This window comes from Pipistrellus hanaki (assembly GCF_964339955.1).
Source record: "Pipistrellus hanaki genome assembly, chromosome: 7".
Taxonomy (NCBI): domain Eukaryota; kingdom Metazoa; phylum Chordata; class Mammalia; order Chiroptera; family Vespertilionidae; genus Pipistrellus; species Pipistrellus hanaki.
Genome location: NC_140509.1, coordinates 78,884,446 through 78,911,559, shown reverse-complemented (window position 1 = coordinate 78,911,559; position 27,114 = coordinate 78,884,446). Strand labels below are relative to the sequence as shown.

Here is a 27,114-nt window from a genome sequence, read left to right as displayed (position 1 = left end):
CCCAGGACCCTTCAATCAGCAGGCCGACGCTCTATCCACTGAGCCAAACCAGCTAGGGCAGAAAAGGTCCTTTTTTTGTGTTTTCTTTTTGCTTAGTTTTATTTTCTTATTTCTTTAAAATATTTAGGTATTGCCTTTATAATGAAAAAGAGGAAACCCTTTATTCCAAAAAAAGTAAGAAACTCATTTAACTTAGAGTTTAATGGAATTTAGGACTTAATTTCTTAATTTTTTTTTTCCTTCTGGAATAATCGTTGAAAGCTATGTAATTGTAGTAAATCTCACAACTATTATGAAACAACATTTCTTTCATTGTTCTATTGGCACAACACTGCTGGGATTTCTGTGTTACGTGATCACACCCAGGAATCTGGAAGCTCTCCTACTGCCTTGCTCTCATGTCAATAGGAAAACTGTTTTCCTATCAACAGAGCAACGAGTCAGTGAAATCTCAAACAGATTACTCATTTTTAAAGACATTCATGTATACCAGAATATTTTATGCCTTAAACAATTTTATGAGAGACTATCACCATAGTGTATGTGATTACATTTAGGCTAAGTAGTAAATTAGGATTAACATCTTCTTTTGTTTTTTAACCTTCAGTTCAAGTAAGACTGTGGAAGGTCTTGCTTAGCAAGGGAGGAGAATTTAACATTAAGTCTGAAGGCAATAGGAAGTTATTACTGTTTGTTTGTTTTTTTCTGAATAGAAGGATGATAGTATTGGAGCTAACTAGAGAAAGATTGGTCTGTGATTATATAGTCTTTGTATTGGGAGGGGAATCCTGGAGTCTGTAACTCATTTGGGATCTTCCCACAACAGAGGCATGTGGCATGCAACCCAATAAGCGTATCTTAAATGCAAAGGACCGAGGAACTTTTTATTCTGGGACACGCAACCTCTGAGGACTCATTCATATGCTTGCAATTCGTTTCCGAGGCCGAGTGTTAGGCGCCCCCGGAACGTTCTCGGTGACTACGTGTGCAAACGCGTGTGCCTGGAGCTCTTTGCTCTGGGGCCAGGCTGCAGGCTGGCCCCCAGGGCCGGGGTTGGTGGCTGTGCCATTGCTGTGGGTGGAGTCCAGGGAAGCATGGCTCCTGGCCAGGCTGCCCGCACTGTGGAAAGAGTAACTGTACACGGTCTGGAGAAAGGCTGATTTCGTGTTAGCATCTTGCTTACAGAGAATCACATAGCATTTGGGGAAGAACGTGCAGCACAGGATCCCGTAGTTGGAAATTAAAATAACGATAATCTCCACGGCTGGCAAGTATTGGCCAGACGTGGTGGCATACACGGGGATGAATGTGACCCAGGCGATGAAGTAGATGAACATGCCGAAGGTGATGAACTTGGCTTCGCTGTAGTTCTCAGGTAACTTCCTGCCTTGGAAGGTGAACAGGAAGCAAACGAAGGCCAGGACGGCAATATAGCCCAGCATCGTGCCAAAGGCCAGAACGGACCCCTCCTCACACTCCAGGATGATGACTCTGGGCAGGGAGACGTTCTCTGCCACCGTGGGGGCCGCGAAGACCAGCCAAAGGCTGCAGATGGCCACCTGGATGCCTGTGCAGGTGAGGAGGATGGGGACCGGCCTGTAGAGGCACTTCAGGAAGCTCTGTAACTTGGGATCGAAGCTGAAGGCGAGCAGGATCTTCAGGGACTTGGTCAGAATGCAGGCGATGCAGAGCGTGAAGCTCATCCCAAACAGCACCTGCCGGGCCTTACACGTGAAGTCCTGCGGCTCTCCCACGAAGAGGCCGGTGCTGGCGAAGCTGAGGACGTGGCAGAGGAGGATCACGTAGCAGACCGTTAATCCCCCGGAGGATTTCACCACGGGCGTGCCCAGGTTTCTGGTAAATATGATGCCCACAGCCAGGACAAACACGACTCCCAGCAGGGAGAGTGCCAAGAGCAGGATGGCCAGGGCATCGCTCCAGCTAAGGTACTCCACTTCCTTCTCAAAGCACCTGGCGCTCTTCACCGGGGCCCAGTGAGTTTTGTTGTCGCATAAAAGGCAGTGATCCATGTCTGAGAGACAGAGGAGATTCGGTTACATGGCAGACATTTAAACGAGTCGATTATTTTTTTTATTTAAAAATTACATATTTTATTGATTATTTTACAGAGAGGAAGGGAGAGGGAGAGAGAGTTAGAAACATCAATGAGAGCCGAACCCGGTTTGGCTCAGTGGTAGAGCGTCGGTCTGTGGACTGAAAGGTCCCAGGTTTGATTCCAGTCAAGGGCATGTACCTTGATTGCGGGCACATCCCCAGTGGGGGGTGTGCAAGAGGCAGCTGGTTGATGTTTCTCTCTCATTGATGTTTCTAGCTCTCTATCTCTCTCCCTTCCTCTCTGTAGAAAAAAATCAATAAAATATATTTTAAAAAAAGAAAAAAAGAAAAGAAACATCAATGAGAGAGAAACATCAATCAGCTGCCCCCTACACACCCACTACTGGGGATGTGCTCGTAACCAAGGTACATGCCCTTGACTGGAATCAAACCTGGGACCCTTGAGTCCGCAGGCTGATGCTCTATCCACTGAGCCAAACCGGTTCAGGCAATAAAATAGGTGATTGTCCAGCATTCTATAAATAGAATTTTTCTCAGCCATAAATTGGACTAGAAAAGGGATCTAGATAATGGTCACAATGGTTACTTATTCAAATAAAGCCTGTATAGAACCCAAAGAAAGGGAGAGAGTACAGATGAAGGTGAGGGAAAAGGAAGAAAGAAAAAAAAAAGAAGAAGAAGAAGAAAGAAAGAAAGAAAAGAAAGGGAAAAAAAGCCAGCTAGGCTGTGGGGTTTTAGGAAATTATTATACTCAAAATATATTTTAGTCTGTGGTGGACTTGCTAGTATAGGTGGCTGTTCAGGGGACCCTGTTGAGGATAAAAGCTTTAGAATCAGACATATCCTCAAGTCCCATTCTCTGTCACCTGTGAGACCTGTAGGATTGAACAAGCGAATTGAATTCTCCGAGCCTATTTGCAGTTCTCTTAATGAAAACTGGCTCTGCCTCACTGGGCTGCCGCCTTCAGTGAGATTACAGAGAGGAGGTGCTCGTGTGGCACATAGCAGGCCAGAGACACAGCGGTGGGAGCGGTTATCATAGAGGCTGCAGGTCTTTCAGAAGCAGAGACACTACGGCTGGCTCACCCCAACCAAAGGGAGATAACACAAGATTGAAATCCAGGACAGTTGATAAGAGTTAAAGTTTATCTTCCCGGGGGGTGGGAGGGTGGGGAGGGGTTAGTGGCACGGAGCCTCCCGCTCGCAGTGATAAGGTTGGAAATGATTTATGTTGATTCTGACCACAGGTGCAGCGCTGATAGTTGATAGTGTGGAGTGTCTGGGAGTGTGGCTGCATTTGCTCCCCATTTCCACCCCCAATGATGGGGTCCCAGCTACTTCTAAAACGCCCTGCTGTGAGCGTCCATCTGCGCACACTGCACAGGGCCCGTTCCGTGTTAGACAGCACCTGTGCTCTCTTCCTCCTGAACCTCAAAGTCAGGTTGTGTTTCTACTGATAATCTCTGTATTCCCGGCCTTCCCCTCTGACCAAATCCGATTCCCTCTCTGCCCTGCCTTTCCTTTCCCACTGCTGCTGGTGTCTGCCGTTTTATTCCTTCGGCCCACACGGATCGGCCTTGCCTGTGTACAAAGGCTGTGTGCCGGAGACGTCCAGAGGAACAGGAAGTGGCATCCTTTCAGATGAGCCTACATCCTTGCTGTTCCTCCAAAGCTGTGCTCGGGCTTTTACGTTGTTCTTAGAAGCAACTTGCCCTGGTGAGCAAAAGACAACCCAGATTGTGTCCTGAAAGACTCTGTACCTCTGTATGAGATGTCCATGCTGTGTACTCTCTCGGTGTTTTTATTTACCCCACTCGGCAAACAGTTGTAGATACTGTTTTGCCTGGAAACACTTTCTCCTCCCCCCCTTTACCTAATTATTTATGCAGCACAGCCCATCCCAGTCTGTGAAACAATGACAGGACGTGGATATTGGAAAGTTTACATTGGGATGCTTCTCCTCTTGGAGCCAATTAGAAAAAAAAAAAGAAAAAGAATAAGCATTCGGGAGCTATTCTGCCACTGGGGTTCCCTGCTTTTATAGGACAAATAGGAAAGCTACTGTTAACAAGGGAATGTGATGCTTCCATTTATTTATTTTTAAATATATTTTTATTGATTTTAGAGAGGAAGGGAAAGGGAGAGAAAGATAGAAACATCAATGATGAAAGAATCACTGATCGGCTGCCTCCTACATGCCCTACACTGGGGATGGAGCCTGCAACCTGGGCATGTGCCCTTGACCGGAATTGAACCTGGGACCAGTCAGTCCGCAGGTCGACGCTCTACCCACTGAACCAAACTGGCGAGGGCAGGAATATGATGCTTTGAAAGCAGGCTTGACTCCAGGGAAAGTGCTGATAGCTCCTTTCAGGGTTTCGAAGGCTACTGACCTCACTCCTAATATGTGTATATCGCTCTGATGCTGTCAAGTTGTTAACAGGTTTGGCAAATGATCAGTTAGTAGCATCTAATCTCTGTCAATAGTTCATCCCCTTGTCTCACAGAAGGTTCTTTTTCAGGCGTCACTGTTGCCTCTGGTAAGAATAATGAGATCTCCCGGGTAAGCAAACTTCTGTATATACAAAGATTTCTGTGATGCTAGGCTTAGTTAATTCAGCGTTAGTTATTTATAGCTATTGTGCCCCAACTGCAAGTTGGCATATCAGTGTGGGAGATACATGGATAAAAATGGACAGTGGACTTGCACTGTTTTAAGAAGTGCCTGAGAGGAATCCATTTGAGGGGATGTCATTTTCCCTTGCATGAGAAGTTACTTTCACATTCTTATTAGGCATTGGTAGCATGTCTGCTGATATAATAGAGCAGATTCCAAGATAAAATGAAATTTCACTGCTATTTTATCTAGGAGAGAGGCATGAGATGCTTCTTCCCTCCAGCCCCCCAAATGAAAGAATAATCCAAAATGGGATTCATATAAACAAACTATCAGCTTAAGACAGTGGTCGGCAAACTCATTAGTCAACAGAGCCAAATATCAACAGTACAACGATTGAGATTTCTTTTGAGAGCCCAAAATTTTAAACTAAACTTCTTCTAACACCACTTCTTCAAAATAGACTTGCCCAGGCCATGGTATTTTGTGGAAGAGCCACACTCAAGAGGCCAAAGAGCCGCACGTGGCTCTCGAGCCGCAGTTTGCAGACCACGGGCCCAAGAGATATGGTCCAGGTGTGTCACTGCCCCAGTGGCAGTGACTGTAATTACCCGTCTGGTTGCTGTAGTGATTTTCAGGGCAGTTCACACACTCATAGCAGCAAGTGTGCTGACTCCTGGTGGTTTTCTTCATCTGCCCTGGACTGCACTCCTTGGAGCATTTGGATTGGATTTGCTGCAAAAGGAAAAGAAATCCCAAAGAGACTGTTTAAAAAGATTTATTGTCACTGACTTGGACTTCATTTAAAGATACATTTACTAAACAGTATTTTGGTCTTTTAAAACACGGTATCACTGGATTGTGTGATGATCTGGTGGAATGCGAATAAGTCAAAAAATGGAAACTAGATAGTAAAACGACCTTTTGGGTGCCCCAGAGCAAACTTTTCATCTGTAGCGCCCTCACTCCTGGAGGGTGCTGGGCTACCAGCGCAGGATGAGCTGAGTGTCAACCTCTCTTCCCAGCAACACGGTCCTTTGTCTCCCCCACATAAGAGACAGCGAAGGCATGATAGCTTGGGGATGTCAATAGATTCGGACTATCTGATGTCTTAGACTATGGGTTCTGCTGAGCTCCCACAAATGCCGATAACCCAACTAGCCTGCATATTGACAAGAGGATCTTGAAATCTGACCTAATTGATCTCAGGTTTTGTTTGTTTTCGCTACCTTCTTGAAATACTTATGAGTGCTCCTCGAAATATCTGCGGGTGTTTCCATCAGAAAGGCAAACTGGTCTCTCTCTTTTGTTTTTTATTAATCCTCACTGGAAGATATTTTTTCCATTGCTTATTTTAAGAGAGAGTAGAAGGGAAGGAGGGAGGGCAAGAACGAGAGAGAGGTGTAAGAGAAATACATCAATTGGCTGCCTCCTGGAGCCTAGGTTAGAAGCTTCAGTCCAGGTACATGTCCTTAACTGGGAATCGGCCCTTTGGTGCGTGGGCTGATGCTCTAACCATTGAGCAACTGGCTAGGGCAGATGGTTACATTTTAGGAAAGACAGAAAGAAAGTGAACCACACTTTCTGAGAGAGAGAGAGAGAGAGAGAGAGAGAGGGAGGAATTGAGGGTGTGTACAAGGGACAAAACCACAAGCTGGCTATGGAATTTAAGGAGAGAAGTTGGGGACAATGAATAGGCTCACTGAGGCTTTGGTGGGGTCAAGGACTTTTGCTGTTGAGGTGCCAAATAATCTGAGTGCTACAAAGCAACCTTCAACACAATCACCTTAAGATTCCTGAACTCATTTTTTGTTTCCTGGTCTGTGATGATAAAGACATCATTCTTCAAGTCATATTGTGCCATCTTGGTGATAGTCATGTGGCCATTGACCTCCTTCCAGAACACAACATCATATCCAGTATTCATATCCCCATGGGCATCAAAATGAAATGACTTCCCTCCATCTGTGAATGTCACATTTTTCAGCACATCTAGTAACTATAAAAAAGAATAGAAACAAATGCCAATAGAAATATTGTAAGTTATCCATTATATCTTCTTGGAAAATAAAAGAACCCAACTTTTGCAGGTCAGAGTAGGAAGTAAAGGTAAAATAACAGCTCTATTATCTTCAGTAACAAAAAGCAATGGGTAGAAATCCAGGTTATTAAAACACTGAAGGTATTGACTAATAAGAGGAATACTAAGAGGATTTCTTATAACTGCAAATTAAAGCAATGAAGGAAACGGAGGAAATTGTGGTAGGGGCATTTTCTTGGGTATGTGAGTTAGTACCTCCCATGGTTGAAAGGCGTTGGGGTTCTTACAGTCTCGAGCTTGGCACAGATCCCGCAAGGCATGAGCAAGGGCAAACACAGCGAGCTGGATACTGCGAACAAGTCCTGGCTCAGTGTAATTCCACAGGAAGTCATTTCTCAGGGAGAAGTTGCTGTCAATAGCCTTGTTAGCCATGTAGGCCAAAGTCCCCTGAGAATGGTTGAAAATGCATTGACTCAGATCACTGTCTTTGACATGAGCACAGGCAGACAAGAGCATGGCATACTCATTTAAGGGTTTGTTATGATCACTGGGAAACATGTGCAGATTTTGAAGAAATGACTGGAAAGAGGACACATCGCCTTTTCCAAAGGTAAACCCTACAACCTTGCCAATCCTTTTAATGTTAGGAATGGTGGTGATCTTGATGGCTGTTGACCAATTATCACTAGCAATCCAGACCTTGTTTATATTCCTTTCTATGGCTTTCCTGAAGAGACTGAAAACATGGAATTGCCCCAGAAATACCACAATGACATTAACGTGGGCTTCCGCTATGATTTTCTCCAGTGTCTGATTGATCCTGTTCTCAATGGTGTCATCCGAGAGGAAGGCTGGGAGGACTTCTTTGAAGGCTATGCACACGTTATTTGCCACGGCCTGAAGCACAAACGTGCTGAGAGCCAGCCGTCCGTAGTCATCATCTGTGGTTATGATGCCAATCCAGTTCCATCCAGATTTCTGAATCAGGTGGGCCATGGCTTTCGTTTGGTAGAAGTCACTGGGCACAGTTCGTAAAAATGAAGGAAAGCGAATTTTGTCGCTTAGGATTTCTGCCGTTGATTCATAACTCACCTGGAAATGGACAGAATCTTTTAGTTATGGTGCTGAGGAGCTCCAGACGGCTGTTCCTAGTCCTTGTTGCGTGACTCTGAGTAATGACGCAAGAACTCAGTGCAGGGCTCTCTAAAATCTTGTTTTTCAGGGATCCCTTTCTTACCTCCTGGTTCTTGGTTTGCATTGCAGAGGGAGCCGTAGTTCCACAGCCTGCTCAAAGCTTTCTCATCATACTCAGAACACATGCGAATCATACCACAGTTTACAAGATGCTACATAACCTGGCCTTTGCCTCTTTCCGTTAATGCACTTCCTACCATGCTCCTTTCTGCTCACCTGGTCTAACCATTTTAGTCTTTGGAGATGTTAACCTTGTACATTTTTTTCTGTTTAGATACTGTCCTTCCCTCCTCCATCTTCCCTTGGCTGCCCATTCTCATTCAAAAACATTATCTCTTTGAGAAGTCCTTCTTGACCTCTATTCCCCCTTCCTTCTCACTCTCTTGTTTTTGTTATAGTACCTGACTGATATTATTTCAGAAACGAGGTAGTTGAGGTCCTCAAAGGTTTGTGTCTGGTCCAAATCATGCTGAAAACACTCAGAAACTAGACAGATTGAGAAGTGAATACTCCCTTTGTGCTTTGTCCGCTATCTGATCCATATAGGAAACATCCTTTCTTGGACTAGAACAGTGGTCGGCAAACTCATTAGTCCACAGAGCCAAATATCAACAGCACAATGATTGAAATTTCTTTTGAGAGCCAAATTTTTAAAGCTTAAACTTCTTCTATTGCCACTTCTTCAAAATAGATTCTCCCAGGCCGTAGTATTTTGTGGAAGAGCTACACTCAAGGGGCCAAAGAGCTGCATGTGGCTCGAGAGTCACAGTTTGCCGACCACGGGACTAGGAGAAAGGAAAGTTAAAGTAAAAGCAACTTCCTAACTAGTTTCCCAAATTACTCCGACCTTTCATAATTAAGAGTACAATCAAAACCAATGTAGGGAGGTGGAACAAAACCTACCTGTGGCATGAGCTGTAAACTCAATATCCTGGAGACAGCCATGCTTATTTCTGAGTAGCCAGCCCCTATGACAGCCTTAACCCTTGGCATGTAGCTGGCATAGTTGCACTTAACCTCCACAATTTCTCTGGAGCAGTTGAACTTAGAAAGAAACCTCAGAGCAGCTGCCATTGCCACGGTCACTTCGGTACAAGTGTCATAGATTTCGTACCCCAGTTTGACTCCAGATAATAATGTTGAATTATTGATCACCTCGATGCTGTGTATCATAGCAAGAGTTTGAAGAAACATTGATATATCAAACCTGTTGAGAAAGAAGCATTTTTTGAAATCAGAAATTAACTTTTCTACAGACATGATGATATCTCATTTTGTCCACATCTCAGCCTTCTGGATCAATGAAACTTACCTTTCGAAGGGGCTAAACTTTATTTGAAAATAATGCTTGATGGAAACTTTCTAAAAAGATATATAGAAACCCAGCCCAGCCAGTGTGGCTCAAGGGTTGAACATTGACCTATGAAGCAGGAGGTCACTATTTGATTCCTGGTCAGGGTGCATGCCTAGGTTGCAGGCTTGATCTCCAGTAAGAGGCATAAGAGAGGCAACTGATTGATGATTCTCTCTCATCATTGATATTTCTATCTCTCTCCCCCTCTCCCTTCCTCTCTGAAATCAGTAAGAAAGTATATCTTTAAAAAAAGGATCTCACAGTTTCTCAAGTGGATTCTGTGGAACAGGATTTAATCTTTTCTTAATGAGTTTTGGGATAATTTTGAGCACTCTGTTTAGTATTGTGCAGTATGAAGATGTGTTTGGTTTTTCCTTTTATGAATGTAATGTCAGCACTTTTATTGCTGTCTGAGCACCTGTGTTTTAGATTCACAAGCCTATATTTTAATTTTCTGATTCTAATCTGTTGTGGCAGAAAATCAGATTAATAAGGCTCTTAAAAATAAACTTACAAAACAGTTTCTGAATAAAAGACAAGTAGCCTTCTCCTGGCTAAAGTACACTATTTTGGCTCCAAGGGATAGATAGCTATTTCTTATTTCAGAGGGCCTTTCCAATTGACTTAGAGGTTTGTGATTATTCCAGAGCACTGAGTTGTTTGATTACCTATTTACTATTATGGTTATCTCATCCTTTCCATATACAAAAGGTTGCAAACAGAGCCTAAAACATAGTGAGGGTTCAATAATGTTCTTAAATGAATAAAGGGGATATTATTGTTCACGGTTTTTCTCTTCTAAAGTTTCTTTTTAATTAATTGAGATATAAAAAATTAAATAAAATTATTTGAATAACATTTTTTTGTCCTTGTGGATTATCTAAATGTGAAGCTTGACAAATTTGCATTATGTTTTTAATTTAAAGAAAGACACAAAGGAGAAAGGTTAAAGCAATGAATTATCTGCCCATTAAAATGTATAATATTTTTCAGAGTACCCACATGTTAGCTCCATGAGCATCAGAACCTCCCCGGTGTATTCACCCCAGTATACCCAGTGCCTAGAACTGGGTATACTGGGGTGAATACACCGGGGAGGTTCTGATGCTCATGGATATATCAAATACACTGGGCCTCGGTGACATAGGCATTTACTAAATAGCTGTTTAATGGTGAATGAATATTTCTCTCAAGGAGTGACAATAAGGTGAAAGGATGTTTAATTTAGTGATTTTTTTTCTGGAATAAGTTTGCTTATTAGATCAAATAATTCTTTAGTGTTTTCCATTCTTAATTATTAGCCTACAATTATGAGCCTCAAATCTGTAGTCCTTCTTTGGGTACCAATTCATTGCTGTGAAAAAAATCTTCATTAATTATTTGGAGAATCAACTATTATGATAACAGTAGCTCAACATGCCCAGCTTCTGAGTAGAACACCAGGAAGGAATCTCAATGTGCTGTGGGATTACATTGAATCTGAAATCATTCTTAGAGGGCTTGGTAGATACTTTTTAAAAAATTTAAGTATAGTTGATATACAATATTAAGTACTTTTTGATAAAGAAAGAAAAAGGGTGGGGAAATGAGGAGATTAAATTTACACAAAAACATCAAGATTGAGATGTTAGGGTTAAAAGGAAGCATGGGGATCAGATTGCCATAGCTACAAAAGTTTATGCCACCTGCATCCTTAGAGGTTACCCAGGCCCTTATTTTACAGACTTGTGGCCTGGTGCACGAAATTCATGGAGGGAGGTCCCTCAGCCTGGCCTGCACCCTCTCCAATCTGGGATCCCTCTTGCAATCCAGAACCACTGGCTCCTAAGTGCTCACTTGCCTGCCTGCCTGATGCCCCTAACTGCTCCCCTGCTGGCTTGATGGCCCTAACTGCTCTCCCCTCCTTGTCTGATCCCCCTAACTGCTTATCTGCTCTCCCCTCCTGGCCTAAACACCCTAACTGCCTATGTGCTCTCCTTTCCTCTCTGCACCTTCAGACCCTGGAGCACGAGTGCTGAGAGCTCTCCACCCAGGCCCCACCCCCGTCCAAAAGTGTCCTGCCCCCCTGCTCTGGGCAGGGTGCCTAGGGTCTGCCTGTGCTTCCGTGGGGGAGAAGGAGGGAGCACTGTAGCTCGTCCTAACGCCCCACCTCCTCTGGGCTGGATGGCACTGCGGGCCAGTGCATGTCTCTGCTGCTCCCCTCCCCCCCCCCCCCCCCCCCCCCAGTGGCAGCCTCATATCCCGGCCCCGTCCCTGCCCACCAACTCCTGCCTGTTGACCTCTGGTGACTGGGACACCTTTAGGACCAATTAGCATATTACCTCTTTATATATATAGATGAGAACATTGGAAACTAGAACTCAAAGAGTTTAAGTGATCGGCCTTAGTCTACAAAATTAGTTTGCCCCCAAACTGAAATTAGAATTCAAATATCCTGCTCTCCTTAAAGAAAAATCTATTTGTAACACCCTCGACCCCACTTTACTTTTCCATATTAAACTGTGCCTGATGCCTTTTCTACAGTCAAGCTTTCACATGTAAAGTGTTTAACAAGGAAGGAACACTTTGGGTTGAGGAAGGGCCTTAATTTATCATGAACCAATTAGACTAAAAAAACCACAATGAAATAAATGCAGTGTTGACAAAAATGTTAATATATAGAAAAATTTTAAATGTAGTCTATTTTAAACTAAGGATTAAATAATAGGTCCATGTTTAAAACAAAAACCATGTTGTGAATGATAGAAATGTAAACATGTTAAGTATATTTGTGATGGACAGACTACAGTGTCTTCTTGGTTTTCTCAACTGACCTCTGGGATTTTCTTTTTCAGGCAAAATATATATAAACTTATTAGTAAAAAACATTCATTGCTTCTGCACTTGGAGGCTAGTTACATACATAGCACTGATACCATCTCTCTTTTAAGGAAGCATAGCAAGACTATGACAACTTAAAAATATGAGGGATTACATTTTATTAAAACAGGTTAGATGTCAATACAAGTGCACATTTACATACCTGGTCTCTCTGTGTAATCTGGAAATTTAATTGTGTTCTTTAAGGCTTTACTCACCCAACACATTTCTGGATTTCTGGTCGTCTGGGATAATCTTCTGAGGACAGCATTTTTTCATGAACGGCGAACAAGCCTCCAATCATAATATGTCCCGGAGAAGAGGCAGCCACAAAGTCATCAGGGGTCCGGCAAGGCTGGGAAGTAGCAAGAATAATCACAAGGCAGGTAATCAGTACAATCAGTAATGCCATGTTTCTAACTCATCTGCTCACTTCATGCAACTTCTCAGGAAACATGAAGCTCACAGAGCAGAGTGCCAACAACATGTAACTATTTTACCTGTAAACACCATGGAAGGTATAGGACAGTGTCAAGGGCCAGAAACACTCAGTATTCAGATCCTTGCTGAAAGTCAAAACAGCTTTTCGCCAATAAGAACACATCAGACTTTCTAACACTCCTTTGGGGGAGATGTGTGACAGCAGGAGTGCCTGGTAACGTGGAAAGAAACACGGGGACAATTTTGCATTTCCAAAGGTGTCCTATTCAAAGCATAAAAGTGTCAAGGCAATTCATAAACTATTTAAGTAGAATCCTGCTTTTATCTTCTTAAAAAAGCTCTATTTAAAAAAATGAAATTCAGTTAAGTTTAGATATTTTCTGCTATTTAAAAACTCTTAAAAATGACAATAACTGTTACTAATTCAAAAATGGTTGTTTTTTTGTGTTTTTCTTTTCTTTTTCATTTTTACCTTAAACAACTGTTTCTGGAAGATAAAAACTCAAAGAAATTTTGAGAGAGACATCTTTGACGGCCTTAGCTTCTCTTGATCTCAAGTGACAATATTTCTTTGTTACTACCTTTATGTGATGAGGTATCTGGTTAATATTATTTGAAGGGAGTAGTACAGAAGTTATATCACTTGGAAGTAATTCTTATAAAAACATCATCGCTCTGCTTGACCAGTACAGTATGGGTGTGTAATAGCCCAGTAAGGATGCTTGGCCATATCCTTATTGCTTTGCAGCACTGGCCATGGGATGACCCTCTCCTCACCCCCTTCCTCTCCTCCCCGCCCCCCGCCCCCCCCCATAAAGAAAGACTTCAGTGAAGACTAGGCCAGGCTGGGAATGGCTCTGGGACCAGAGGCACAGAATGCAGCATCAGCACTCTAGGAAACTTTTAAACCAGGCGAGCTTGCCACCTGTCATCTTTAGCCTCTCATTTTCCTTTCTGGTTTCAGAGTTTCCCACCCATCCTCCCCAACTCCACGCCCGCCCCTCTTCCAGACTTCCAGACATTTTTTTTTTTTACTAATGATGGCACCACAAAGCTGTTTTCAGCGTAATCTGCATTTCAATGGGGTTGGAAAGACAGAACCATCTTCAAAATTAAATGAGTCCACTGAAAGGATGACATGTCACTTATGTGCAAGAGGTGGTGGGAGAGGTACAGCATGGCAGGGGCCACGCCTCTCTGGCAGCTGACTGCTTTGCCTGACACGGAGCCAGCCAGGCAGAACGGGTCAGCGTGCTGACTCTGAAACTGAAGAAACAGCCAACATGATGTTTTGATGGTAGGCGCCAACATCTACAGCCTAGGGGGAAAACAAACAGAGTTTAGGAATGTGCTCTGATCCAGCAATCCACATTGTCAATTTCCTATAGTTTAATTTTCTTTTCTTTTCTTTTCTTTTCTTTTCTTTTCTTTTCTTTTCTTTTCTTTTCTTTTCTTTTCTTTTCTTTTTTGGTCTGGGCTGCACAAACATTTATTTAGCTATAATTGGGTGTATAGCTAAGTAATTTCATTTAGTTGGTTTTCAAATATATCAATAAGATCAGGGTTGGTCCTTTACAATCCTATATAATAAAGAGCAATATTCAAATGGTCATCATGCCCTCAGACCATAAAGCATAACGGCTCAGATATTCAACACTGGGGAGAGAGAAAAGGGGACCAGCCAGGCACAAAAGAGCTTGCGAGAGAGAAAAGGGGACCAGCTAGGTTGTGGCCTGGGAGAGAAACAAGCTGCCCGCCCCGTGGTCCTGGGTGCCAACAGTTGCACCTGCCCATGTGGCCTGGGAGAGAGACAAGACAAGCCACCTGCCCATGGTCCCCTGTGGCTGTAGCCGGCCCTGGCTACATTTCTCCAGAACGAAGATGTGTTTGGGGAACTGGTGATACCTGCTTCCCTGTTGATTCATTCTCTGCTCTCTGCTCCTAGTAAGGCGAAATAGTAAGCACCTGGCTGATTGTAGACCCAACAGACTGTTCCCTACCGACTTATTTGTTTTCAACATACTTCATCAGGTTCACAGTTCATGTGAGTATCACATGTTTGTGTTTTAAAGAGAAATGACTTCTTATATGTGCCACACATGCAGCTCTTAGTAAATGATAAGTAACTGGACAACAGACTCAGAAGCTATGTCATATGAGCAGATTATCGGTAAAAAGATTGCAAGATTACTCAGAAATAGGAATTCTTTGCACTTATAGGTTTCATATCAATATAGGCAAAAGTAAGAGGATGGCAAGTTTGAGTAGGAATCAGGACATTGTGTAAGAGACAAGAGGCTGGCAATTTTGGATAGGAATCAGGACATTGTGTAAGAGGCAAGATTTGAGATTCCAGACAATCAACAGGTTTATCCCTCAAACAAAGGCAGACAAATTTGTTTGGACCAGGTAAGTGAATTATTGCAGATCTGGCTGCTTCAGTTGAAAGTTTTTTTTGTTTTTCTCAGAGTTTACTTGTAGAAGAGATAATAGACCTATTGAAAACAAATAGATAGAAGAAGACAGTGTAACAGGTAACTAATTTAGAAAGATAACAATTCTATTTATGATTGCCATGTAGAATCCTAGTTGAGTGGTTAGCTTCGGTGGATCAGTAGTTTCATTTAGCTCTTTGAATCTATCAATGTATCCTCAAATACTGTAGAAATAAGTGCATTTAATTCTTTATATCTGTAAAGTAGAAAATAAGAGTTGGAAGCAAATGAACCATAAATATATTTGTGCCTAATGGACTAATATCAAGTTTCCTGAGTTACTATCAAAGGTAAACTGATTGTGTAGAATTCAGTGCTTTGAGGAACTGCAGAGAGAAGGTGGACCATTTATACTCACAATTCTATTCTAGGCTTGCTTTATCTAAATTAGCCTCAGGCAGTTACCTGACAATCTATCCAAGTTATTTTTCCATTTGCTTGTTGATACTTTTCTTTACTAGGAAAAAAGTATATTAAACCATGCCTATAATACAGTCATATTCAATAAATACTGAGTGTCTACTCTGTGTCTGGCACTATTCTAGGCGCTGGAAAACAGAAGTGAACAAAACAGGAAAGAAAACCCCATATCTAGAGAACTTGAAATTGTAATGGGGGAGACAGACACTTATATAAAATATATGTTTTATAAAATATTAGATATTAAGAGGTTTAAAGAATAATAAAGCAGTGAAGTGGACAGACAAGTGGCTAGGTAAGGCCTTCCCCAGAAAATGACATTTGAGCTAAGACTTAAGAAGGTGAGGGATGGAACTGGGTGGATGAGGGAGGAAGAAGGAGCCAGGTAGACGGGAGTGCAAAGGCCTGGAGAGGGAGCACGCCAGGCCAGTGAGGAGGCCTAGCATTTGAGTAAAGGGGGAGAGTAGTAGTAAGAGGTGAATTAGAGAAACAACAGGGGACCATGACAGGAGGGCCTTGCGAGTCATGGTAAGGACCTTGGTTTTTCCTCTGAAACTGGGAAGTTATTGCAAGGTTTGGGGGTAATAGAGTGATATGTTCTATTCACATGTGTGAAGGATCACTTCATCTCTGTATTAAGATTAGATTGGAGGCCTATGGGTAGCTGTTGCTATAACGCAGGCAAGTTGCTGCTGGTTCCCAGGAGTCTGGTAGCAGTGGAGGAAGGGAGACACAGTCAAATCTGGATATATTTTAAAAGTAGAGCCAGACAGAATTACTGCAATAATTACTTAGGAAAACTGCCAGCTCTAAAATTCCTATCCCCTCCCCCCCTTTCTCAGTTTCCATTTATAGATATATTAGGATGCTGTGGCAGATTCAGAAGTCAAATTACTTGGCTATAGAGGGTAAATTTTGAAGTAGATAAAAGTTCTAGAAAACTATATATTATTTCTCAATATTTTTGTCTTGTTATATTTATTTATTTATTTATTTATTTATAATATATTTTATTGATTTTGTACAGAGAGGAAGGGAGAGAGATAGAGAGTTAGAAACATCGATGAGAGAGAGTCATCGATCAGTTGCCTCTTGCACACCCCCTACTGGGGATATGCCCGCAACCAAGGTACATGCCCTTGACCGGAATCGAACCCGGGTCCCTTCAGTCCCCAAGCCGACGCTCTATCCATTGAGCTAAACCGGTCCCGGCAGTCTTGTTATATTTATTCTAGGCTATTCAGATAGCATGGGATAAAAGATAAACTGCAAACTGTTTGTCCTTTCTCTAAGTATGTAGTAAATATTACTTTTAATCAGGTGTGGCTGCAACATTTATTTTTAACTTCATGGTTCTGTCTTTGTGTTGACCTAATAGTAACAACATATATCCATCTTGGGAAATGCAAAAGATCAAAGGGTTTCTCCTCCGTTTCTCTTCATAGATAGAAAAGGGACAACAGGAAAAGAATGATAGTGGACATTTTCCACTTTTGAACTCTGTTACTATCTTTTAGTGCATTTTCCTGGTTAGTTTAAAATCTCTATACTTTGCTTTAGTAAACAAGGAATGATGAAAGCATTTTCTTGTGATTATGAAGTAAACAAAAAACTCAACTCCACTTAAGAAAAAAAATTCCAGGATATACAAGAAAAACAAAACCCTGATGAGCTATAATCTCAGTGAATGACAGCATGCTAGCTAGCAAAAGCATGGTGTCTGGAGACTTGCTATTTGGGTGCCAGGAACCTCTGAGAATTTTATGGGAGCTACTAGAGGAAGAGAAAAGGTGTTTCCCAAACTTCCTGAAGATATGAATAGCTGTCCTTTGATAAAAGAACTGTTTATATAAATAAAATTAGAAACACTGGGTTAATTTAAGTAGCCAGATTATTTATTACTCATTCCCAGGGCTCTCACGTCTCAAACTTTATTCAGCCTAGAGAGATATAGCCATATGGAGATATCTTTATGAAGTGGATGTTCTAAGTGTTTTGTCCATTTAAATGTTACTGATTTGAAGTTCTTTATGAATTCTGCTAGACATCCAAGTTAAAAATTCTTTCTAACACTGTATCTTGTCTTCTCAAACCATTCTTAGTCCCTAAAGTGTCAGAGAAAAAATAGTGTCCCACTGAGGTCAGAATGACTAGTGTAGGGAGAGAATTTCATGGACAAAGCAGGAAAACACTGTTCTGTGTTTTTTTGTTGTTGTTGTTGTTGCTAAACTGCCAGGTTCCATACATGCTGACAAAACCCTACAAAAGCCTGTAGTTGCCTTTTCAAAGGAGTGAGCTAAATGTAGTCGTGTTGGCACTGGGGGAGATATAATTTGCTAGTTTCACTTAGGCTTTCGGTCAGGATTGACTGACTCCTAACCCAAAACATGGACAAGTCATCAATTAGATACTTAAATTGAGGTGGGGCCAGCAGTGCACATGTTTAAGTTAGTTTCTCTTAAAAAAAATCAGTAAATGAACTTTGATACCTTAATCAGGTAAATGAGAAACAAAACATGAGAGTTAACCAGACCTGAATTAAAATTCTGCCTCTGCCACCCAGTAGTTGAATGACTATTAACTAACCAACTAACTTAATTTTATAGTTCCCCTATTTAAAAATTGGGCGAATAATACTGACCTCCTAAGACTGCTATGAAGATTAAAGAATACCCAGTCTGGAGGCAGTAGTTGTTTATAGCCATTATTAATAAAAGGAGGGTAAGAAGAGTCAGGCTCTACTCTAGTATTTTCAGCATGTGGGTCAGACACAGGCACTTGTTCATCATTTATATTTTGTAATCTACTCTTTTTTTAAAAATATATATATATATATATTTTATTGATTTTTTTATAGAGAGGAAGGGAGAGGGATAGAGAATCAGAGACATCAATGAGAGAGAAGCATCAATCAGCTGCCACCGGCACACCTCCTATTGGGGATGTGCCCGCAACCAAGGCACATGCCCCTGACCGGAATCGAACCTGGGACCTTTCAGTCCTCAGGCCGATGTTCTATCCACTGAGCCAAACCGGTTAGGGCTGTAATCTACTCTTAAAGCACAGAGTCCAACAATGAGATGAGACATAGATTTAGAGTTTACCAGGCAGCTCAGAGGCAGGAGGCTGAAATGTAGAACCTGTGCAGTGAGAGGGCCTTTCTCCAGCATCCTGAGCTCACATCTGGGCTGAATCCAATCATTTTTATAGCTACTTTAAAGCCTTTAAAATTATTTATAATTTTTGAAAATATTTTCCATTACAAAAAGACTATGTAATATAATAGGGCAAATGTTTATTCATAGGCCACTTTTTTCCCCCCCAAGTCAGAAACAGGTCTTGTGACAACTAGAAAAATATTGTTCAACATCCCCACCTACTGGTGACTCTAAACAATATTGTTGAATTAGTGAAAGATCTGAAAATTCCTGGTTTTAAAGATAGGATGTACTATTAATGGTAATGATTAGCGTGTACTGAGCACTGACTACATGTAGGGGGTCCTTTTCCAGAGCTTTATCGATATGGTAAATCACACAATAAACGATGCTTTGGATTGAGTGAATATAGCATAAGGAAGAAATAATTTTAAACATTATCACTGGGCCAGAGAACAAACCCAGTGCTTTAGACCCAATCTAAAGCACTGGGTCCACATTATCTCATGTCTGAGAATTGCAGCGGCCTCCTAAATGGCATCTCTGCCTCCAATTTCTCCCCAAGCCAGTCCACTCTGCACTGTGATAGGTAGGGAGTGGCATTTCCTACAAGGCTTTCCACATAGCTACCTATAGAGCACTTCATGCCTACTGCTCACTCACTGAAGCAATGAAACATCATATCCTTCCATTTCCTGGTACAAAGAATGTTCATAAAACATTGGAAGGTCATGAATTTGAATATGATCGCTTTACACTGTTAACTTTTGAATTACCTATGACATGCATTTATATTTCTACAAATTTTAATGAGAACCAATTTTTCTAGCTTAATAAATTGGATTCAGTCTCATCCAAGTGATGATGATATAATTGTAAGCCTAACATATACATATTGTGGGCACATGGGATTATTTTTTCCCCCTCTGCAGGCTTGTAATTATTAATACCCCGGAACAGGGTCAGAATAGAACTCATCCTTACCATGACCCTGACTTTACTGAACTCTTTCTTTTTACCTTAATCACTTCCTGTCTCAACTTTGGCAATTTCCTTTTTTTTTTTTTAATGGTCTTTCTCAATCCTGTTATTTCTAACGTTAAGTGAATGCTGGAGGCAGCTGGCAATCCATAGATTATTTAATGGAAACTGGTCAAAGGAGAATTTTCCATTAGTTTAATTTTTCTTACACGGTTCACTAGCAAGTCATATAATGATCTTGATAATTGACCTTATATCTCTAGAGAGACCAATTAACATTTATGTCTCTCACGTCTCCTTTCAAAATTAACTCATAGTTAGAAACAGGTAACCAACTACTCTTTCAATGTGATTTAAGTTATAAATTAGCAGTTATAATAGCTATGCTGTGAGGATGAAGTGGCTATTTATTCAGTTCATAAAATTAAAAATTAGTTCACATTTACTATAAGTTTGTGAAGAAGCTTAATGTGCACTTTGGTTTTAGATCTGATTTTACATTTCCCTGATTGCCAATGAATTGTGTCTGGAGACGTGAGCAAACAAAAATTGCAAATCCATCAACCCAAAATGTGTAATCACGTGTAATTATTTGCTTTCCACGTTAGTGTAAATGTTACTGTAGTTTACTTTTAATACTGTGTGCCATTTAATTTTAAGTTGATATATTATTTTCAAAGTTATACTAGTATATTCTGACTTATTTTAATGTGTCCAATTAGTATTGAAAGATATATTGCTAAAATTCAACATAGTTTGATCTATGTATATTGGAAACTCACATTTTTAGTATTAAAGAATTTAGAAAAATGATCAATAAGCATTTGAAATAATAATTTGATGTTTTTTAACTATTTTTGGTTTTATATGAGCCTCTTTTTGACTCCTCTATCCCTTATTGTTGCCTTCTCCCTACTTTATTTTTTTAACCTGAAACGTATGATTGTTTTAAATATATATTTGTATTGATTTCAGAGAGGAAGAGAGAGAGGGAGAGAGAGAGAGAAACATCAATGATGAGATAGAATCATTGATCAGCTACCTCCTGCATTCCCCACACTGGGAATCAGATCGAGCCCACAACCCTGACTGGAAGCAAACCTAACTGGGAATTGAACCATGACCTCCTGGTTCATATATCAATGCTCAACCACTGAGCCATGGCAGCTAGGCTGATTTTTTTTTTTTTTTTTTTTTTTTTTTAGTATGGAACATGATCAATAAATAATTCTGATTTAAGGATAAAAATGGATTCTATTGCATTTCTCTATGTTTCTCATTTTCTTATTTTATATTTATATTCTATTTTTTAATTTTCCATGTAGTAATAAAAATTCTCTTAAAATTTCACTTTACATGGTCACAAATGGCTAACTGGAAACACAAGATATATATTATATATGCTTTCTAATACAACAATTATTAAATTATTTATTTCCTTCAAATGTAAGTAACATACAATAATCAAGAAAAAATATTCTATGTATAATGCCATATTCACTTAATAGTACTTACTGATTGTGTAAATGAAGGCTATCCCATATGCTCCATTACAAGGAGCAGGAGAATGACCCAGCAGCTTACTGGTGAAAACCTTCTTGTTATTCAGAGTAGAGAAACAAAACCAGTGCCCAGGCTTTGCTAAGAGCACCTAGTGCTGAACACACGAACAGAGAAGGGTTGGGTATTCCTTGGAGCACTTTCCCAACAGGGTGACCCCAAGTCGATGGCATTGATCCCTTATCTCCTTTGGGGTGTTCAGCACCTTTGGCAGGTTTACCTCTTCCGGTGAGCAGACTCATGTGTTTGCCCCAGTCTGCTGGTATAATGTTATCCTTCATGTAATTCTGTTGCAGATAGTACAACTTTAAGAATTACCATTTTAATCCTTGCATTAGATATAACCAACAACTTACATGTACCGTGGCACAAAAAACCAAACCAGGAAAGCACTGTTGAGATGACTGAGAGCCTGTGATCACATTCTCATTCTTCATCCTGCCCTCCATACTCCCCCCTCCTCCTTCCTTTAACTCTCTCCTCCACACTGCCTTTTGGATTGAGCCAATGCTATGTCATGATCCACCTGAAAGCATCCATTATTGCATCCCTAAGATATTAGACTATGACCGGGACACATCTCTCCTCACGCCTTCTACAAGCCAATTTTTCTTGTCTTGAGGTGAGACATATTATACATTTGTGATGCAATATTGATAAAATTTATTTCAAGTGATTCTCTGGTTCTGAGGTGTGTATTGCACATATCATATGTGTTTCAGGTAATTCTGTTGCAGATAATACAACTTTAAGAACTATCATTTTAATCCTTGCATTAGATATAACCAACTACATCTTCTCTTAACCTAATATTTACTTACTTATTATACTACTAGAGGCTGGATGCATGAAATTCCTGCAAGGGGCTCGGGCCCTGGAAGGTTGTCCAGTCTAATTAGCATATTATGGTGTTATAATTATAGATTCTATGGTTTTCTATCCTCTACTGGCACCCAGAAGCCATATGTGTGGAAAGAGTAGCATTTACTCAGCTTCTCCAATTGATAAACTGTTCTGTAGAGATGATATATTGGGTTCAAAGCTATCAAGCACAGTGAGCGATGAGAAATAAATGCACTGTACATACAGTCTTAGAACCACAGCGTGGAGTTAGGAGGCATAGTTATTCATTACACTCAGTCACAAGTCACATAATAGTGATTTAAGCAAAACTAATCTTGTGTAGTTTGAGGAAATTACATGAGTTCTAAAAAGACTTATTGATTTCAATATTGTATTTAAAAGGCAATGTATTCATCAAAATTACTAATGATTATTAGTCAAATTAGTATATAGAGCAAAGTGATTGCAATCAGTACATTCACAAGTCACTTTTATAAAATACAAAAAGTTGAAAGGCTGAGAATAAGTAAATGAAAAAGTCTTTACTTTTCAAGGAACAGGAATTGTAAGCAAAGGAACCATTTAGAGTACATTTCACCACTGTACAATGATATTCAGTTGGACACTGAAAAGAAAAACAGGTTTGGAGCCAGTTATTGATTATAAACAATAAAGGCAAACTTCGGATAAATCATGCATGCTGCTTTAAATTTTAATGATCTAATTTATTCTATATCCTTCCTGATAGTAGATAAAACATGACTAAAATTCATACTTATAATATGTCTCTTATTTCATTTATTGCCTCATTATGATAGGAATGTTAGGACTAAAAAGCATTCTGTTGCTATTTCTCCCAAATGAACAAATATGAGATGAAGCAGTTATTTTGTCTTCGTCTTGTAGACTACATATTATGCTTTGAAATTAAATGCTAGAAAAAAGAGCATATTTTGTTACATAATTTGTTTTCTGAAACAATAGACACCTCAGCTCAAGGCCACTAGGAAAATAGGTATACTATATAATACTATAAGTAAAATGTTAAAAAAAAATGAAGAAGAATGTAGTCCTTAAACATGTTTAATTTCTTTGGAGGATTAAATTAAACATGTTTAAGGACCACATCCTTCTTCATTTGAGGAGGATTAAGGGTTCAGACTTGGAACACCTTACTCTGTTACTACCCATAGTGTGTGTCTCCATGCAGACACCTCATTTCAAACTGCAGAATTCTCTGGGTTTGGGGTGGAAGGAGAGACATGCCTGGGAAAATTACATGCCCCCTATAGGCAGAAACTCTCAGGTGCTGTTTTAGAGTGGACTGGGATACTCCTAAGTTTCTCCCCAAAATAGGATGTATATGTGTATCTGCATATGTAAATCTACCTGTGTGAATTCCTTAAAAAGTCAAATAGAAAGTAAGGTACATATAATTTACTTATATACAGACCTATAAGGTAACAATGATTTTTCACCTGGTGTTTTGTGTATACTATTGCATTTGATCTTTATATGAACTCTTTAAAGCAAGTTATATTATTCAAAATCTCCTTCACCTTTGAGTTCTAGTCTTCTTCATCTAAAAAGACACAAACAAGAAATCCCATCAAAAATTAAAAATTGCCTTAGCCAGTTTGGCTCAATGGATAGAGAGCTTTGACCTGCAAACTGAAGGGTCCACCCTGGATTCTGGTCAAAGGCACATTCCTGAGTTTCAGGCTCCATCCCAGTAGGGGGCGAGCAGGAAGCAGACAATCAATGATTCTCTCTCATCTTTGATGTTTCTATCCCTCTCCACTCCTCTCTGAAATCAATAAAAATATATTTTAAAAAATTAAAAATTGCCCCACACTCACTCTCCAAAAAACTGCTTTTCTCACTTGCTACTGCTACTACGATGTCTCTAAAAGTTCAACCAACTTTTTTTTTTATGTGTAAAGCTGTCACCAATCCATTAGTGCATCAATTAGTTTTTGCTGTGTAACAAGCCACCTAAGATTAAAATAGCTTAAAACAACCATCCTTTATTAGTACACAGTGCTGTGGGGTCAGCAATGTGGGTTGAGCTCAGCTAGGCTGGGTTTCTCCCCATGCAGCTGCATTCAGCTAGCAAGTCATCTTGAGTATGGTTATTTTAAAGTAGCTTCATGGACATCATTCACCCATCCGGCAGTTGGTTCTAGCTTTTGATGAATTCTGGCTGTCAACTGGAGTGATGGGTTTGATGACTCTAGCAAATTAACCCAGGCGTGGCCACATGGTGGCGGTCTCAGGGTTTCTAGCCTTGGCAAGAGAAATGAAGCCTAGCATATAGTCCTTTTCAAGCTTCTGCTTGCATGTTTGTTAATAATTAAATTCAGAGGCAACCAAGGAGGGGATTACCAAAGGCATGGGTGGAGGGTGCCTGAATCACTGAGGACCAATACCACAACAGATCTATCACAGTCAGTATGGATGCATCCTGAATATGTCTTGGATCACTGCTTTCTTTTTGCCTTCATTGCAATTGCCCTAGTTCAAGCCTTTGTTTTATCAATCCACAACCCACTCATTCTTTATGATGATTTTCTTCCTAAAACCCCTCAATGATTTGTTGTTGTTATTTAGAATAAAGTATACATTTCTTAGCTGGAACAAGCCCCTCAAGATCTGACCTTAACTCACATTTCAACATGTCCCATGATGGTACTTATCCTTTAGTCTCACCCAACTACTGACTTTTCCAACTGGCCATGTTCTTTCTTGCCTTTGTTCTGTACATTCTGTTCCTTTTGTCTCCCATGCATTGAATGCATACCAGTCCTTCAAGACTAGTTTAAAGGTTGCATTCTCTGTGAAGCCTTCTGCCTGCCCTCCTTGGGCCCAGGCTGCCCTTGAATCACTGCTTTCTTTTTGCCTCCATTGCAGTTTCCCTAGTTCAAGCCTTCATTTTATCAATCCACAACCCACTCATTCTTTATGATGATTTTCTTCCTAAAACCCCTCACAATGTGAGTTAAGGTCATGATAGTTTACTTTTGGTTACATGGAGGAGAGAATGGAGGGCTGCCACTACTTTTCATTCATTTTTATAACAAATATTTACTAGGTATTTACTATATACTAGCTGCTGTTTAACATAAATATTTAACACTAGAGGCCCTGTGCATGCATTTGTGCACCAGTGGGGTCCCTCGGCCTGGCCTGCTGGATTGGGCCAAAACCAGCTCTCCAACATCCCCTGAGGGGTCCCGGATTGTGAGAGGGTGTAGGCCAGGCAGAGGGACCCCACTGGTGCACAATCAGGGCCAGGGAGGAACATGGGAAGTTGCCCAGCCAAGGAGGGACCGTGGTAGGGCTCCAGGGTGTGTCCAGCCCAACTCTCTCAGTCCCAATTAGCTAGACCCCAGCAGCAAACTCACATACAGGTCGGAGCATCTACCCCCTGGTAGTCAGTGCATAAGGTTGAGTAGCCTTAGCATATCATTAGCATATTATGCTTTGATTGTTTGAATGGATAACTGGATACTTAGCATATTAGGCTTTTATTATATAGGATTTAATTTTATTGCAAATTATAGTTTTGCTGCTTACTACATGTATTTATTATAACTTTATATAAGAAGCAGTTCTCAAATACACATAAAACAATACATTATTTGCATTTGTACATAGACTAACCTAATCTATTTTCTTTCTTCACTATTGCAAACATACAAGTAGTTTTATATTAATCTAAAAAAGATCATTAGCCCTAGCTGGTTTGTCTCAGTGGATAGTGTTGGGCTGCAGACTGAAGGGTCCCAGGTTCTATTCCCAGGAACATACCTGAGTTGTAAGCTCAATTCCCAGTAGGGGGCAATGCAGGAGGCAGCCTATTAATGATTCTCTCTCATCACTGATGTTTCTATCTCTCTCGCCCTCTCCCCTCCTCTCTGAAATCAATAAAAATATATTTTTAAAAAGACCATTAAAACATCTTTTATTGGAAATGGAGAAAGAGGTCAGTAGTTATTTACATGTGAAGGACAAAGGTTACTGGAGACAGTGGATGTCAAGGTTGAATAAAATAACTCAATAAAAAGCGGAGTGAATAACTAGAGAAGTCAGTATTAAAATATTTTAAGCGTACTCTCTCCATTTTTAACAGTAATAACATTGTAATAAAGAAACACATATATTTCCCTAGCTTTAAATATCATATGTGTACATCTGTATCCCTAGAATTATGTAAATATTTTGTATTTACAAACAATTATATGGCAAATTTTATTAAAAATAAAAAACCTATTCTGCTTTCAAAATTTTATTTTTAAACAATTTTAATCTAGAGAAAGGAGAGTAATATAACAAGCACCTGTGTGCTACTGAACAACAAATAAACATATCATTAACATCAGTCACTCATTAGGGTTTATAGTATGGAAAGTTACAAGGCAAGAAGATATCTCATTACAGCCCTGAAAAATCCAATGGAATGTCTAGACACGTGAATGGGCTTAACAGCACTTTCTCAACAGAGACGCTTCTGGTCTAGGGCTGAGTTATCAGCTCTGGACCCCAATTCAAGCTGACGTCCCTTTTCTAAGTTTAAGACACACGCCTGTCTTTGTAATGATTATTATTATTACTTTGTTATTCATGAAACTGACAGCTGGTTGGCAACAACTATAGTGAGTTCTGGCCCAATTAGAACTACTAGTTGAGCAGTTATTTTATTTTTTATTATATTTTTTATTGATCTCAGAGAGGGAGAGGGAGAGAGGGATAGAAACATCAATGATGAGAGAGAATCATTGATCAGCTGCCTTCTGCACACCCCACACTGGGGATTGAGCCTGCAACCCTCGCTGGTGCCCTGACCAGGAATGGAACCATGACCTCCTGGTTCAGGTCGATGCTTCACCACTGAGTCATGCTGGTCTGGCTGGAACAGTTATTTTAGACAGAGAGTGCTTCTCCTGTTGCTGGATCGTCCCTAACGACTGCAATCTGGGAAACAACTTTTCCTCTCCATGCAGGACTTGCTCATTTGTCACAGGTGATGCTGATTCTTCCTTTAAGCGACATCAGTCCTTTCCGTTCACTGAACC

The 27,114-nt window shown here is 40.5% G+C and overlaps 1 protein-coding gene across 3 annotated transcripts; it reads right to left on the bottom strand.

Moving 5' to 3' along the window:
- Positions 1-711: 711 nt before the first annotated feature.
- GPRC6A (G protein-coupled receptor class C group 6 member A) lies at positions 712-12,553 on the bottom strand (the record flags this gene model as incomplete). Of its 3 annotated transcripts, none has more annotated exons than XM_084889979.1 (6): positions 712-2,032; positions 5,305-5,428; positions 6,480-6,692; positions 6,990-7,826; positions 8,832-9,135; positions 12,360-12,553. In XM_084889979.1, the coding sequence occupies 6 exons, from the start codon at positions 12,551-12,553 to the stop codon at positions 918-920; spliced, it is 2,787 nt and encodes a 928-aa protein (XP_084746105.1). In that variant the 3' UTR covers positions 712-917. The 3 variants fall into 3 exon arrangements, with proteins under 3 accessions (XP_084746105.1, XP_084746107.1, XP_084746106.1); XM_084889981.1 differs by having other exon boundaries at positions 7,515-7,826; XM_084889980.1 differs by lacking the exon at positions 6,480-6,692.
- Between the last annotated feature and the right edge of the window lie 14,561 nt (positions 12,554-27,114).